Raw genomic sequence first — 17,324 nt, 5'->3', positions numbered from 1 at the left:
GCCATAAAAATTTAAAACATTTTTTTCCCTTTCAAAGAGACTTGCTTACCATAAAGTAAGGATAATTAATGTGAAACAATACTTTAGAAGTGATGTGAGATGAAGTGGCCAAGATGAGGTTGAAGCTGGATTTTATTATTTTTCAGATCTGAAAAACTTAATAATCCTTTAGGTATCTGGTTAGGTCATTCTTATTAAAAGTACTACCCATACACTGCACCCGCGTGGGAGACCCGGAGGAGGTTCCAGGTTCCGGCTTCGGATCAGCGCGCATCAGCCCGTTGCGGCTCACTTGGGGAGTGAATCATCGGACGGAAGATCTTCCTCTCTGTCTCTCCTCCTCTGTGTATATCTGGCTGTAATAAAATGAATAAATCTTAAAAAAAAAAAAAATACCACCCTTGTAGAGATCAGAGAGAGTAAATATGAGTATTCATTTTTTGAGCTAAACACCCTATTGAATCCATTGTTTTGGTGGTGATAGTCTTGTTTTCCTTGTTTTGTTTAGGACGCTCGATGTTCAGCCAAATCGCATCACAGTTGGAGGTATCCGATCTCTAGAACCAATCCTTCAGAGAAGAGGACATGTGGAAAGTCATGACTTTGTGGGGTGCATAATGGAATTTGCAGTCAATGGAAGGCCTCTGGAGCCCAGCCAAGCTTTGGCTGCACAAGGCATTCTTGATCAGTATGGCAATCTTATTTCTTATTATCAATATATATATATATATTACAAAAAACATAGATTATCAGAGCCTCAAATAACATAATTATTGTTCCCAAATTCCTAAAACAAACAAAACAAAACAAAAACCTAATATTTTGCATTGTTTGGATATGTATTTATCAATAGCTGTGAAAATTTAGGTAGTATAACAACACAGAATCATAAAATGAACTTTATTTTTAAGTATAGGGAAAACATACATGTCTGTATGTGTGCATGCTTCATTTTACCTTACAGAGTTGAAGGGAAAGTGGCGTGTAGTAATAATACACTTGTTAGTTGGAATTAAGTAATTTTATTTATAAACATGAATATTACCAAATACCTTAAAAACCAATAATAACTTGATTGGCCTATCAAGTTCAATTAAGGATTAAAAACAATAAGACTTCTTTTTTTTCTTATTTTATTATTAAATACTGTCTGAACAATGATTAGAGAATTTTAAAATTGCATATTTTATGTTTTAAAGATTTACTTATGTTAATTTGAAAGGCAGATTTTACATGGAGAAGAAGAGTTAGAGAGAAAGAGGTCCTGCATCTACTGGTTCACTCCCCGAAAGGCTGCAGTAGCCAAAGCCGAACTGATCTGAAGCCAGGAGCCAGGAGCTTCTGATGCGTCTGCCATGTAGGAGCAGGGTCCCAAGGCTTTCGGCTATCTTCTGATGCTGCTTTTCTGAGCTACATGCAGGAAGCTGGTTGGAAGTAGAACAGCTGGAGCACTAATCAGTTTCCATATGGGATGCTGGTGCTCAGGGCGGCAGGTTAGAGTGCTGTGCCACTTCTGGCCCTATCCTGTATTTTCAGAATGATCTTTGTCCATTAGAAATTTGGAAAAACTTAGAAATATATAAGAAGCATAATAAAAACAATCCAGAGCTAAATGCCTTTAAGCTATTTTCACATTCATAATATTTATGTGCTCCATTGTAATTATTGTTGTCCACATTGGTTATTTCCAATTTTATCATGAATTAATTACTATCATGAACACAAATTCACAGAAACTTTAATTCACTTTCACTTATTGAGTGATATCACTAATAAAGGAATTACAATAATGAAGTCATAATGCACTCTATCATTTATAATAGCTATTTTGATTCTTGTGCCATTTGTCTTTGTTTTTCTCTGCTATGTTGTTAGTAGATGTGCTCTAAAGAAAAGAGGGATCTGATTGCTAACCATGGCTAATACATCGGTATTCCTAGTTCTATCTCTTTTCGTAGTCACAAAAATGCTTATTTAAGTATTGGATTTCGTTTTTTCACTTAAAAATATATTATGAACATCTTTTATGTCAAAACCTGCTGTGCCAGAACTGTTAGGCCTTTCTTGACCCTTTCCTTTCTGACATATGTCAGGTTCTATCTATCAGCGACCAAAAGACATTGTTAAACACGAGTCAGATCGTGTTACTTCTCTGCTCAAAAACACTCCCGTCATTTCCTGCCTCCCTCAGAGTGAAAATTCAAGTCCTCAACTTGGTGTGTGTGATTGGCTTGCTTCGCTGCCTGACCACAGGCCGACACTTCTTCTGTTTCATTTTTGTCTCACCACTTTGGCCCCATGTGCCCTCACTCAGAGCTTCCTCACTTACTGTCTACTTTGCATGTAATATTTTTTGATCATATATACCCTCTTCCCTGACTTTGTTTAGAGTTTAAAAGATAAATTATTCCTTGACTGCAAAATCCAGAGATTCTGCAGTTTCTTAATCTCTCTATAACCATCCTCTGCCTTAACCTTCCCACAGAAGAGTCTTCTTTTTGCTAAATGACTTAATAACTTATTTTTCTCACATTCTAACTTTTCATATTTTCTTTAACTGTAATACACAGGAAAAACTCTATGAAGAGTTTTGGGTTTTTTGTTTTGTTTTGTTTTTCAGATTACCTCCATGCTCAGCATAGTATTGGGTGTGTAATAGAGCATCAGTAAATGTTAATGAGCAATCTGGTGCCTGATTCAGTAAATATGTGGCTTCTTGAGCATGCTAACCAAAGTACTTATTTAGCTAAGATGTCTTTTTCTAATGAGAACAAATCAAAACAGAAAGAGTCTCCCAGTTTTTCTCATTATGCAAGATACTATTTTCATTTAATCTGATTTATTATGAGGCTGACTGATTGTTACATGATGACTACTGTAGTGTGATTCATTGCTCCCAGAGTGCCTTGTAACCTGAGCTTCAAATAACCCAGGACTTAACAATTCAACAAAAACTAAAATTAAAGTTTCTGTCTACTTTTAGCCAACTTCCATGTCTCTTGTTTGTACTTCATGCCTCTTTACTGTGATTTCATTTTAGATGTCCTAGACTAGAAGGCGCTTGTACCCGCAGCCCCTGCCAACATGGTGGCACGTGTATGGATTACTGGTCATGGCAGCAGTGTCACTGCAAAGAAGGCTTAACTGGAAAATACTGTGAGAAATGTACGTAAGCTGTCCCAGATTCCACTGGAAACTACAGCCACACAAGTATAAACTATACATGCCTAAATAAGTAGCTGAATTTCTAGAACTATGCTTTCTTTCTAAGTTCTCATAATGAGTATATTAAATGGGCAGTAATTGCTAAGATACTTGTATAATGGTGCTTTTATTGTTTTATTCGCTTTGAAGTCTGAGATAGGAGAGGAAAGACAGGCTAGCAGACATGCACATATCACGTTCCCATCTGCTGGTTTCCCTAAATTCTCACGACAGCCAGGGACTCATAACCAGGAGTCAGGGACACAATCTAGAAGATGGTGACACAGACACAACTACCTGAGCCACCACCTGTTCCTGCCAGGTATCCTATTAGCACAAAGGGTGTGGTTGAATACAAGCAATCACCTGTGTGTTGGGGGTATCCCACAAAGCAACTTGGACTTGGCCTGTACCACAAACTACAGTATAGTGATGCTGTAATTTAATGTATCAACTCTAGGAAGAGTCAAATCCTTTTGAAAAGTGGCTTACTAATTAAAACTGAGCATTTTACAAACACCATGTTGATGTGTTTTCGTTTTATAGATAGGGCTGTTTGGCAATGGAAAATACTAGGAGCTGTGTTCAAGCTTTTTGTTTTGTTTGTTTTAATATGATTTACCCTTGTGTTACAGTTCTCTGGTGAGTTCATTTCTACTTAATTGAAAAGTATAAACACTGAACTCAAAACATCATACAATGGCAATATTAAAACTAATGATGATGGTTTTATTTATGTATAAATAGTTGGAATGGGTCAAGAATATTGCTTTATAAACTATCTCACTTAATTGGCTTTAATATTGCTAATTTATTTGTGAATAAGACATGTATGATGTTCAAACATTGTTAGCAAACAGTGTTCTCTAAATTCAAGCTGTGTGCTCTGTTGACCTAAATGGCATCTTTACTAATAAAAATTGTTTTGTCAATTGTAAACATCTACCAGTTTCTTAAAGATTACTTGATTCAGTTATGGAATGAGTAGAAATGTTTAATAAGTCTTAGGATACAGTGCAAGCAAAAGGCTTTTTTTTTCAAATATAATGAAAATGTAGAAAAAGCACATTGACACATGACTTTTGGAGAATACAGTCAGCACTTACTCAGTAGGAACCCAGTTATATCTGGAATAAGAAATGAATCACTGTCTTGAGAAATCCCTGAGACCCTTTTCTTAACCAGACGTAGAATTTATGTAAAATTTACACCTATAAGGTGTGTTATTTAGTGCTAATGAAGCATTCTTTCTATTGCTAGTATTAGTCATATTATGTCACGTGAAGCTCTACATTTCTGGAGAGTGCACATTTTGCCAAATTATGGTATAATTACACACATTGACTACCTTTGTAAAAAATTAAACCAAAATGATTATTGTACAACATAAAGTCAGTTACACATATAAATATTTGATTGTGTGATTTGTCCAAATTTCCGACATGCAAGAGGCTAAAGGTCACACAGATCATTTTAACTATGCAACTTATATTCATTCATGATTTTTGGAAATAAAGTGAATCTGGCTGTGAAAATCTCTCAAGTTCCTGTTTTCAACAGGTGGATACCTTCTTAGATATTCATGATTTGTATCATGCAGTAAATATTTTGTTGAATATTTCCCAAATGATTAATGACTGTCTTAAGGTGTTTTGAATTTCATGGTCCTGAAATGGATTTAAGCAGTTAAAATAAACTCAAATATAAAACCAGAAATGGAAATTGCTTTTTTAGAAAGATTACCAGACATTAATATTAAAAAAAATCTATCGTATGATATTGTCCCTCTAGAGAAGTCTAAGACGTGCCTAATGAATACATTCACCTTTCTGTTTTTGTTGCCTTACAGCGATTACCCCTGATACTGCCTTATCACTGGAGGGCAAAGGGCGCTTGGACTACCACATGAGTCAGAATGAGAAACGGGAATACTTGTTAAGACAGAGCATCCGAGGTGCCATGTTGGAACCCTTTGGTGTGAACAGTCTGGAAGTCAAATTCAGGACAAGAAGCGAGAATGGCATTCTAATCCATATACAAGAAATCAGCAATTATACCACTGTGAAGGTTAGATAAAAACTAGTGGTGACTCCATTTGATTAGAACACCTGCTGTGTCATGGTTTAAATCATTTCTCCCACAATTTCTGTCCTTTTCTTTACAACGCTTAGAGTTCCAACTAATGCTGGGCACTGTTCCAGCATCATCTATTTTATCCATGCCCTAGGCTTTACCAGAGATACAAAATCTTAGTGGTTAGTTTCTTAAAACTTTAGTTTTAGTTTAGAGTAAAAACCATTGCCAGACAGAAAGAATTTGTTCCAATATGTTTTGTCAGAAAAATCGTATACCATTTTGTTACAATGTTTAAATAATGCAAAAGAAAGTATGTATCTTTGAAATGGAAAAGAAAGTTTCTCCAAGAATTATTTCAATTACTCATATGTACTTGTTCAGTGGCAGAATTACAAAATATAGGGCTTAATTCTGGAACAATATTCAGTCTACTGTCTGAGTGAAATCTATAGTATGTAGTATATAGTGTCAGTAAAATTTCATCCAGATACTTCAAATAACTTTTAAATACGTAATCTTTCAATATATTTCATTAGAATGATGGATTGATTTATCATTTAATTTTTAATAATCTTTTCTTCTTTGTGAGATACTAAGCTAGCAAATGATTCCATTAAGTGCAGTTTTTAATTAGTTCATAGATTTCTGCATTCCTGAAACTATTGTTCTGCTTTTTCTCTACAAATATCACCATGAAATGATTAAGTTTAGTTATATTGAATGCTCTCTGTTAGTTCGCTTTTTTCCATTATAAATTGACTGATTGCTTTTTATATAAATCTTGGTAAATTCATAAGAAAACAAGCCCAGATTTCTTGAATTCTTTTAATATATAATTCAATATTATGATATTCATTACAGGTTATTTTATAAAGAAATACAGTCATATACATAGGAAATTGCTCAGTTTAATTACAGATAGCGTTAAAATAAATTCTTCACCTCTAAACATAAGCATTTTTATACTCAAATTTCTTTCTTTGGAGCTAGCTTTGGTTGTTGTGCTGCATGGTCATATCTCTAATAAGTAGAAAAAAGTACAATCTTTTAAGAATCGCTAATTATATTCTTCCTATTCTGGGCATTTCCAATTGGAGGTGATTCTACTCCCTAGTGAACCGGGGGTAATTTGGCAATGCCTAGAGCCATTTTCAGGTGTTAGAGTTGGAAAGTGGGGTGTGTCCCTGGTGTTCGGTAGATAAAGGCCTGGAATGTTGCCACTCTACATTATCCAACAAAGCAGACCCAAGAAGGAATTGTCAGATGGCAGAGGTCAGTGTGATATCCTATTCAGATTAGGCCTCAGATAACATCCTCAAGTTATATATCTGTGTCTGTTTAATTGAATTCAAGAACCCAGTTTAATAAATAATACAGCACTTGCAAAATGGAACACAGGGGTTATTTTATAATGCTGTTATTCCATGTTTACAAGCTTGATTGACAAAGATATTAGAGGTAAAGGAAGCAAAGAAATATGGAATGTAAAAAAGTGTAGAAGGAACTTCATCGTCTGAAAGAAATACTTGTCATGTATTTGCAGACTTTGACATTGAGGTCTGTGCATTATCTCTTAAACAGCTTCCAAGTCCTCATGCCATTTAAATGACATATTCCTGTATGTTATCTCTTTAAGCCAAGGAATTCAGTCAAAATACAACGTGGCTGAAAAAATTAGAGACAGAACATTTTCCTCTTTATAAAGAAGAAACTGAATGTCAGCATCCATTTTTGTTACCATAAATACTTGTGATTTCCAAAAGCACAGCAACATTCAATTTCTGGAGCTTTTGTGGCATTGGTAGGCTGCACTTAGAAAACATTTGTTAAGGGAAAGTTAGTGCTGATTAATGAAAGCAGTGACTGGTGCAGACCAAAATGCCCTATTCTGCAAGGCAATTTGGAAAAGCAATTTTGAAATTAGAGGGCTTGACCAGTAAAGTCGGAAGGGAGGAAGCAACAAGCTAGAAGGACTTACATTGGAAGAATAGCTGCTGTGAGCAGGAAGATTATTTGGGTGACTGGAGTGTGCTCTGCCAGCAGGGCTAAGGACCTTGCTAGAACAGATTTGGGCTAAATAGGTATCCGAGGCCAAAACCCTGCTTTCCTTCTTCCCCCCCTTTGGTTGATTCGGAACAGTCTGAAGAGTGTCTGTCTCGTTGTTCTGCTTGCGCTGAATCAGCTGCTCTTTGTCTCTCACTGCTCTGTCTACTCTCCTCCCCTCCCCTCTCTCACACACACACGATCTTCTCCTAAGTGTGAGAAATTAAGACAATTTGTGAGAATTGGAAGAAACAGTGGTTAACGAAGATTCCACATGATTAGAGGAGAGAGGGTGCCAGAGAGGACATTGCAATGTGAGCAGAAAGAAGGTTATGTGGAATTGAGAGGTTCTATTCAGAAAAAGACCAAATTTCAAAGATGAAAGCTCCATTTAAAGCATTTTTTCATGCATGCCATGTTACTAGCTCTGTATTTGGAGTTTTGTAATGGCATTCCAAATCAGTTCCATTGTTTTCTGTTTGCTGATGCAAGACTACATCTATGATACAGAACCAAGAATTAAAAATCAAGTGAATGAACAAATACTCAAATCTAGGCAAAAATTCATATGGTATTTTGAAAGTTCTGAAGGATATCATATGTTAAGTGTAGTGTTGCTTAGGAAAAGGGACACACAATGTTATAATGGGGGGTTTATTCTTGTTTACCTGATTCCACTACATATTGCAACTGCACTTTCATCAGAATTTTCTCGAATAAAAGGAAGCCATCATAAAACCAAGTGGGAGAGAAACAGCTGGGACGTGGCGCTTTCCAATGTTGCTTTTCCAAAAGGACTCTGGCACCCAAAGAGAGTTGCTGTTTTCACTATCTGTGATGAAATGTTGCCCATTTGATGAAATGTTACTGTCATTTAACTATAATTTTACTTTTCCCCCCTGAGTTTGGTACTGAAATATATGATTATCTGGAAAGATGGCTTTCATAAAATATTGCTATATGAATAACATATGTAAATGTGTTAGGCATATTTTCCATCAAGCACAAATGAACTGATTTTTAGTTTTCCCAGATGTGTTTGCTATATGGAGAAATAGCATCTGATCAGAATGACAAAATAAACAGATCCATCCCTCCAGCCCTGTCATTTTAGCAGAGCCACTTCTTCCCTCTGCCAATGGATCAGCTCTGTCTGACATTAGCGATGGGACTGTACTCCCGAAACCAAATGTTCATCTTTCCTCATCAAGTATTTAATTTCTAAAGTGGACTACTCAATACTGGAAACTCAGTAGCTGGAAATGAGAGTAGGAGCATCCTGTTACCCAGTGTTTGCCTGTAGAACATAAAGGAAACCAAATATCCCTTAGATAACTTGTTAAGGACAAAGCGAAGACTTGTTCAGACACCTCAGTATTATGAGTGCAGCCTGTATTGATCATAGCTTTTCATTTCAATAAATGATATAAATCACAGGCTTCACTCTTTCCTATAATTCCACTGTGTAACAGATGATAACAAAACGACTTTCCTTTTCCCCTAATTTTTCCCAGCTGTGACTCTTTTCTGGTGTGAATGGTTTTGGAATCAGAAAGAGCTGTTTGCCAACTGAGCAACTATATATGTGTATGTGTGGCTACATAAATATGGACAATCCTCAAAAAAGCAGTTTGCTTATCTTAGGAAAACTATTTGCTCCCTTGTAAACACAACTATATACTGAAAAAATTATATGCATCTTGAGCATATTAAGTATAAATAGAAGAATTCCTTGAAAAGTATTAAAAATATGAGAAAACTTTGAAAAATTTGTGGAAAATTCAATTAAAAATTAATGTACTTGATAGGCAAAAACTGAAGTACGTAAAGTTTTTCAGGATATACATTCCATTAGTTTTTCGAAAGCCTTTTGTACCAAACATAGAAGCATATATTACCCAGTATTGCAGAGCCAGTGTGCGTCTTATACACTCAGACTTGTTAGCTGTTTCATCTACTTGAATAAGTCAAGGTTTAGATTCCTTATTTTTGCATCAGCCCATTTAACTTTAACATTACTTTTTGAATGTTTTACAGATTAAGAATGGCAAAGTACATTATACATCAGATGCAGGAATTGCTGGAAAAGTGGAGAGAAATATTCCTGAAGTGTATGTGGCAGATGGCCACTGGCATACATTCCTGATCGGGAAAAATGGAACTGTCACCATATTGTCTGTTGACAGGATATATAACAGAGATATCATCCACACTACTCAGGATTTTGGAGGCCTCGAGGTTCTTACTATGTCTCTTGGAGGAATTCCACCCAATCAGGCTTATCGAGATACTCAAACAGGTGAATTGCTTATATTGAATACAGGAGAGTGGAATTGTCCCTCAGAAAGTAATTGGCCTTTTTTTTTTTTTGGCCAAGACCAGCTACAATCTGTTCATGTAGGGTGAATCACATGTACTACACAATTTTTTGAAAATTAAATTTATTTCTTAAGACATTGTATTTTAATACTGTCAATTATGAGTATTGTAACTACCATGACTATCTACAGAAAGTGTCTCATAACTTATAAGTTATCGTTTCCTTTAGCCATAGACATCTTTCCTATCAGGAATAAGTCGGTTTCTGGTTCTTTGATGTTTTGTTTGTCTACCCTGCATTTATTTGCAATTTATCTATCAATTTATTTATTTACTTATTTATTTGTTTATTTATTTCGTCACTCATTCATAGACACTTTCCCTGTGGAACATGAGAAATGAGGGATCTTCACATATATAAATGTTGTATTTTCATTTATGGCAAGTGATGTAAAGGAAGAATTTACAATTCTAATAGTCTGAGAAGTTGAAGAAGGAAACTTACCTGGGAAATTGGCATTTGTACTTGAATCTTACTGGTGTGACTGAAGATAGGATAATAAGCAGTACTAATATATAGTGATGGAGATATTTAAAAAGTAGATAACGTCAAGGTTACAGCTTATATTGGAATTCCTGGATTTGAGTCCTAGATTGTCTTAAGATTCCAGCTTCATGGTAATACACAACTGCGAGTAAGCAGGGGATAGCTGAAATCTTTGAGTCCCTGTCATCCACATTGGAGACTCAGATAGGACTCCTGATTTCAGCCTAGCCCAACTCCAACTCCTGGGGGACTTTGCTGGGTGAACTTGCAGATAGACCATATCCTTTCTTCTTTCTTCCTCCCTCCCCGAGCCTTCTCTTCCATTCCCTATGCTTCTGGCTTTCAACTAAGGATGAAAATAAACAAATGAATAATTGAAAGTACTGCCTTTTAAAAAGTAAGAGAAAACCAGTGGGGAGAAACTTAGTAGTATATTAACAAACATTAGGAATACTTAATGGGTCATAGAAAGAGTGTATCAAGAATAGGAAAAGAAAGGTCACAATGTAAGAACAATGCATCAAATAAGAGGAAACATTGAAAAATACAGGATAGAATAACTTAATTGTGGCACAAAATTTAAATCCCAGATTATATGTTCCTATATAAAATATGGGTGATTTATATGAATGCTGTAAGAAATTCAGTCAAAGTAGATTTTTTTAAAAAATTTTATTTATTTTATTACAAAGTCAGATATACAAAGAGGAGGAAAGACAGAGAGGAAGATCTTCTGTCCGATGATTCACTCCCCAAGTGAGCGGGTGCAGGGTCCCAAAGCTTTGGGCCATCCTCAACTGCTTTCCCAGACCACAAGCAGGGAGCTGGATGGGAAGTGGAGCTGCCGGGATTAGAACCGGTGCCCATATGGGATCTTGGTGCGTTCAAGGCGAGGACTTTAGCTGCTAGGCCACGCTGCTGGGCCCAGTCAATATAGATAATTATGATTTTTATTAGTGAAATAGATTCTTGTGTGCTGAGACAATATTACTAAGGTAACATTTTGACACTCAAGTCTAATAAAGTAATTTTCAATTTGTGTTTTTTAAGCCCTTATCATCCTATGGAATTATATCAGGTCTTATTTATTTATTTATTTATTTATTTTGCTCGTGTTGCTTTTCTCATTTTATAAAGTATTACTGCCACTGTTGTACTCTTGGCTAGCCAACAAATCATTGCAATGACTACAGTTACTCCTTTGCTTCTGAATAACCTGTGCTTGAAACCTTGGCAGCAGTATTACACCCTATTTTTGTATTTTGTTGAAACTTAAAAACATGATTTCTTGGTGTACAAATCTTGTATATACATGTACATATATGTTATATATGTGTGTGTATATATATATATATATATATATATGCATTTCACAAATAAAAACAAACATTTAGTTAAATCAAGGAAAAATGGAATAAAAGCAAAAATTAGCCTGGAAGCAGAAAGTTACCCGAGCAGATAAGATACCAGTTAATCAAATCCAAACATCAGGGTGATTGGGTTTAATATAGAACTCTGCCTCCCGATCCCAGCTATCTGCTCATGTAGACTGAAAAGCAGTGGTGGTGGCGCACGTGTTTGGGTTACTGTCAGCCACAGAGGACTCAGGGTTACATGCCCAGCTCCTGGTTTTAGCTCTCATCCAAACATGGGAATTATAGGCTTTGATGGAATGAATCAATCTTAGGGAGCTTCGCTCAACTCCCCTCTCAATCAATCCATCAATCAATTCATTAAAAAATTAGAAATATGCAGACTGTCTGATGTCATTCGTAAGTCTTCAGACAAACAGTGGCCCGTCAGTCTTCTCCCTATTTCTGTCATGAAAGCATTACATATTTTACTAAGTTAAACTAAAATAAGATCCACAGACTTTTCTTCCCCATAGCAGGAATGTGAAGTGCGTTAATAAACTCTTCACGTGGTGTTTGTGACGATTTTCTGTAGCAGCTTTCAGCCTTGCATTTGTTTGAACTGTTGGCTTTTTCTCTAAGACATCTTCCTGCTCTCGCTTTCCCACCCAGGTTTTGACGGCTGCATCGCATCGATGCTGTACGGCGGAGAGAGTCTTCCTTTCAGCGGGAAGCACAGCTTGGCCTCCATCTCAAAAACAGATCCCTCTGTGAAGATCGGCTGTCGTGGCCCAAACATTTGTGCCAGCAACCCCTGCTGGGGCGATTTACTGTGCATTAATCAGTGGTACGCCTACAAATGTGTTCCTCCCGGAGACTGTGCTTCCCACCCGTGCCAGAATGGGGGCAGCTGTGAGCCAGGACTGCACTCGGGCTTCACCTGCAGCTGTCCTGAATCGCACACAGGCAGGACCTGTGAGACGGTCGTGGCCTGTCTTGGCATCCTCTGTCCTCCGGGGAAGATGTGCAAAGCCGGAAGTCCCGGAGGACACGTCTGTGTTCCGACTCAGGGCCCCGAGGAGATCTCCTTGCCTCTGTGGGCCGTGCCAGCTATCGTGGGCAGCTGTGCGACAGTCCTGGCCCTCTTAGTGCTCAGCCTGATTCTGTGTAATCAGTGCAGGGGGAAGAAGCCCAAGAATCACAAAGGAGAGAAGAAACCAAAGGAGAAGAAGAAGAAGGGAAGTGAAAATGTGGCTTTTGATGACCCAGACAACATCCCCCCTTATGGGGACGACATGACTGTGAGGAAGCAGCCTGAAGGGAACCCTAAACCAGATATCATTGAAAGGGAAAACCCTTACCTCATCTATGATGAGACCGACATCCCGCACAACTCAGAGACCATCCCCAGCGCCCCGTTGGCTTCCCCGGAACAGGAAATCGAACACTACGACATTGACAACGCCAGCAGCATCGCGCCCTCAGATGCAGACATCATCCAGCACTACAAGCAGTTCCGCAGCCACACTCCCAAGTTTTCCATCCAGAGACACAGCCCACTGGGCTTCGCTAGGCAATCTCCCATGCCCCTAGGAGCCAGCAGCTTGACATACCAGACTTCCTATGGGCCAGGGTTAAGAACCAGCTCTCTGAGTCACTCAGCTTGCCCTACGCCCAACCCCCTGTCCCGACACAGCCCTGCGCCCTTCTCCAAGTCTTCCAGTTTCTATAGGAACAGCCCAGCCAGGGAACTGCATCTTCCCATAAGGGATGGGAGTACATTGGAACTGCATGGTGAGGCCTGCCAACCAGGCCTTTTTAACTATGCCACGAGGCTGGGCAGGAGAAGCAAGAGTCCTCAGGCCATGGCCTCACACGGTTCTAGACCGGGGAGTCGACTCAAGCAGCCAATTGGGCAGATTCCTCTGGAATCGTCCCCTCCAGTCGGGCTTTCCATTGAAGAGGTAGAGAGGCTCAACACGCCTCGCCCTCGAAACCCAAGTATCTGCAGTGCAGACCATGGGAGGTCGTCCTCAGAGGAGGACTGCCGAAGGCCCCTGTCCCGAACCAGGAACCCAGCAGATGGCATTCCGGCTCCAGAATCCTCTTCTGATAGTGACTCACATGAGTCTTTCACTTGCTCAGAAATGGAATACGACAGGGAAAAACCAATGGTATATACTTCCAGGATGCCGAAATTATCTCAAGTCAATGAATCTGACGCAGACGATGAAGATAACTATGGAGCCAGATTGAAACCCAGAAGGTACCATGGCCGCAGGGCAGAGGGAGGACCTGTGGGCACCCAGGCAGCAGCGCCCGGGGGTGCCGACAGCACGTTGCCCATGAAGCTTGGGCAGCAAGCAGGAAACTTCAACTGGGACAACCTTTTGAACTGGGGACCTGGCTTTGGCCATTATGTAGATGTTTTTAAAGATTTAGCGTCTCTCCCAGAAAAAGCAGCAACAAATGAAGACGGTAAAGGTGGGACAACTAAGCCAACCCCCAAAGACGGGGAAACAGAACAGTACGTTTAAAAGGTATAGACTGGCATTGGAAACACAGGAAAACAAGAAACACTCCAATCCTTGTGAAGTTGCCCACTAGATTGGGTCACATTTGAAAAGCAGGCCAGTATGGACTGGTGATGGAGGGAAACTTTAAAAATAATAACCACAATGCTGCTGAAACAGACTCAAGACAACTCTTTAATTTAACTACACTTGGTTGAGTTTATTTGCCTGCATGCATTGAATTCTGTAACTTAGTTATGTGGCATGCAGCATTTGGAAAGTTTTTCTTCTTTACCAGTGTTTGATTTGTGATTTAAAAAAAAAAATAATACCATTACGATGCCAGAAATGAACTTGTGCTATCACAGTGGGGTATGTGTATTGTTGCCATTGTATCATTATAATTATGTTTTGCTTGCAAGATCCTTGGGTTTTAACCCATTTGTGTAAAGTGTAGAAAAGGTCCCTCCTATCCTTGAGTGAAAGACTAAGTAAGTATTAACTCTTTGCAAAATTATGGATTTCGTATGTGAGGTTGCTCAGAAATGGCTGAGTATTTGCTTAAGTTTTACATTGACAGTGGGTACTGAAATGAAGTCATTCTGTTCGGCACTTTAAACACTTTCTTACAAAATTATATTCAAACTTCTGAATCTCTTTTATTATTATTTTTTTTTTCAAGTGAGTGTGGCCTTCGGACTTGCTCAGGCTTCCATCAGGCCCCAAATGACCGCAGGCTGTCCTTAGAACACTGCCACCCTCCTACCTTGGAATGATGTTCTCAGTAACTCTTGTAAGGGACACTTGGAAACTTATTTATTGCAGCAAACATTTTATACTTGTTCAAAGAATTTACCTGAGCAAAGCCTATGATAGGACTGATTTTTCAACCATAGAACATCTTCCCCAAGTACCCAGTTTTTATAATTTATATAAAGTTAAATTTCAACAATTCTTACTTTCTGTAATTTTGTAGTTCTTTTTTTAATACTGTGTGCAGAAACTTTTTTTCTTAAACCTAAGCTGTGTTTTTGATACTGATATTTTCCTATGCTGAATAGTTTTCTTACTTTCAGGGAAGGTAAGAAAATACCTTTTTGGTTTTTTTTTTTTTACATTTGTTACTTTTGTAACGTTCATATTTTTCACATTTTGATATTTGTAACATACTGTATGCTTTCTACTTGTAAATGCCAACAATAGAATTAAAATATTTATTTAAAATACCTTGTGTTCATAGTCTGCTATTAAGTTTCCGTCTTTCTGCACTCTACACATGCCCAATTGAGAGTGATCTTTGCTTGTCAATAGAGTATGGTAAGCTGAACCGTGTATGGAAAACATAATTTTCTTTCACAAAATCTGATTTGGAAAATTGCCAACACAGATATTTTAATGTTGTTTCAGCACAGTTCTGCCTGTCAGAGTTCTTGGACGTCCCAGGAGTATGAGTCTAGACAAGGCCGGTCTTGAGGGACTGACTTAGCCATGAACCTGATTTAAACATTCTAGCAATAAACGTTTGGAAGTTCCCAGTAGAATGTGTTCACTGAAGGCCAGCTTTGGGCCAGGGCTATACTTATAGAAGCTGTGGTGAATTAAAGGTAATTATGGAAAATGTCTGGGTCTGATTTTCTCCAAGGATCCAGCCCAGAATTTTCTAAGTCCAGAGGTAGGTACGAAGAATTATAGCAAAATCTCTACTACACATTCCTTTCTTTAATTTATTGATGACTCTGATGCATAAATCCTAAATAAATTTTGCATGCTCTCTTAGCCAAGATATATCTCTCTTTCCTGTTAGTCACCCAAGAGTGACACAAGTTAAAAAATAATGGCACAGAACTTGAACTATTTGTGAATATTTATACAGAGAAGACTTCAGCAAATCACTTATCAAGGTCAGAACTTTAGCAATTAAATAACTGCCCTGATGCTAAAATTTGTTTGGGATATATCCTTTTATAAATACTGACTGTGCTATTTTGAAAAGGGCACTTTGAACAATATGTAATAGTTTTAGTAAATTAAATAGTTTTAAATGATTGCCTATGAATCGATATATATGCCAGAATCATTTTATTATCTAAGCATGTTGAAGTGAGTTCTGTTTCCCTATAGAAAGTAAAATGTAAGTTTCATCTAAATTAATATATTTCTTTCACGTGCCTAATAGACTGAGTGTACCTTTAAGCTAATTTTCTTTCTGTCTTGATCACCTGTGATGAATTGACAAGTTTTAATGTTTCCCTGTGAGGTTTATTCTCATGAATTTATGCACCAAAGATGACAGCATGTTGATCGCTTTGTGTGAGTCAAAACAGAGTATACTAGTGTTTCTCAAAAACTCTAAAACATGTTAATGTCCTCAAGGATAAAAACTTTATAATTTAGAACAGAGCTGAAAGTCAAGTGATAGACATGATTATAGCTAAGGGTTAAGCAGACAGACTTTTAGGCCAAGATTCTTTTTGTTTGTTTGTTTGTTTGTTTTGTTCTTAAAATTCTTGGTGAGACAAAGATTCACTATTCTCTGGGTTAATCATTCCCGGTTTAAGAATAAGACAGCTTTCCTGTTGGAAAATGTTTGGTCTCTGATTCATTTTGGGATCTTGTCCCACCAAAGTAAGAACAATATTTAGAGCAAAACAAATAAGAAAAGCACGAAATTAAGGTCCCATTTAAAATGGATTTTAGTGTTTTGCCTACTGAGTTGTGTGGTGATACAGCACAGGCTACAGAGCTGATTCAGATAAGGAGGACTTTAAAATGCTTATTTACAATGACTGTAGTTAATTTCAATTTTCAATCACTAATACAATTTTTCCAAGGCACATTGAATTTTCAGTAAGTGTTCAAGCAGGGTATACTGAATTAGGATGAAGATAAACAGGTCATTTTATGTATTGACCATGAACATTGTTGAAGTCTTTTAATTTACTACATAATGTTTATATATGAGATCCATGATTGTGTGAGAAATCATGAAGATAACTGAAAATGTGTACCTGACATCAATATGGATAACAGACTGCTGGCACTTTAATAAAGGAGTACGTTGGGTGATTGACAGACTCATCCTGTCTTCATGTAACATCACCATCTGTCCCAAGTAGAATCACCAAAAAAGACATTTGTGAGAGGAACTCACTATCTGAAGAAATGGAAAGTCCAGTAGAATTTTGAAATGAAACAAAACAAAACAAAACAAAACACTGCTGAAGGTAAATGATTTTCAGATAACCTCTTTGGCTACAGCCAGCTTTAACA

General features: G+C 37.6%; 1 protein-coding gene across 1 annotated transcript in view; it reads left to right on the top strand.

Annotated features, from left to right (window-relative positions):
• FAT4 (FAT atypical cadherin 4) overlaps positions 1–15,280 on the top strand; it is a 159,176-nt gene extending 143,896 nt beyond the window's left edge. Inside the window, exons 13-17 of the mRNA XM_004588166.4 lie at positions 509–688; positions 3,041–3,165; positions 5,054–5,271; positions 9,361–9,622; positions 12,214–15,280. Coding sequence (XP_004588223.2) covers positions 509–688; positions 3,041–3,165; positions 5,054–5,271; positions 9,361–9,622; positions 12,214–14,078 — 2,650 coding nt within the window. The 3' untranslated portion in view covers positions 14,079–15,280. The remainder of the gene's footprint in view (positions 1–508; positions 689–3,040; positions 3,166–5,053; positions 5,272–9,360; positions 9,623–12,213) is intronic.
• Positions 15,281–17,324: the final 2,044 nt, after the last annotated feature.

This window comes from Ochotona princeps, chromosome 7, assembly GCF_030435755.1.
Source record: "Ochotona princeps isolate mOchPri1 chromosome 7, mOchPri1.hap1, whole genome shotgun sequence".
NCBI lineage: Eukaryota > Metazoa > Chordata > Mammalia > Lagomorpha > Ochotonidae > Ochotona > Ochotona princeps.
Note: the sequence above shows the minus strand (reverse complement) of the source record. Positions and strands in the feature narration are given on the sequence as shown.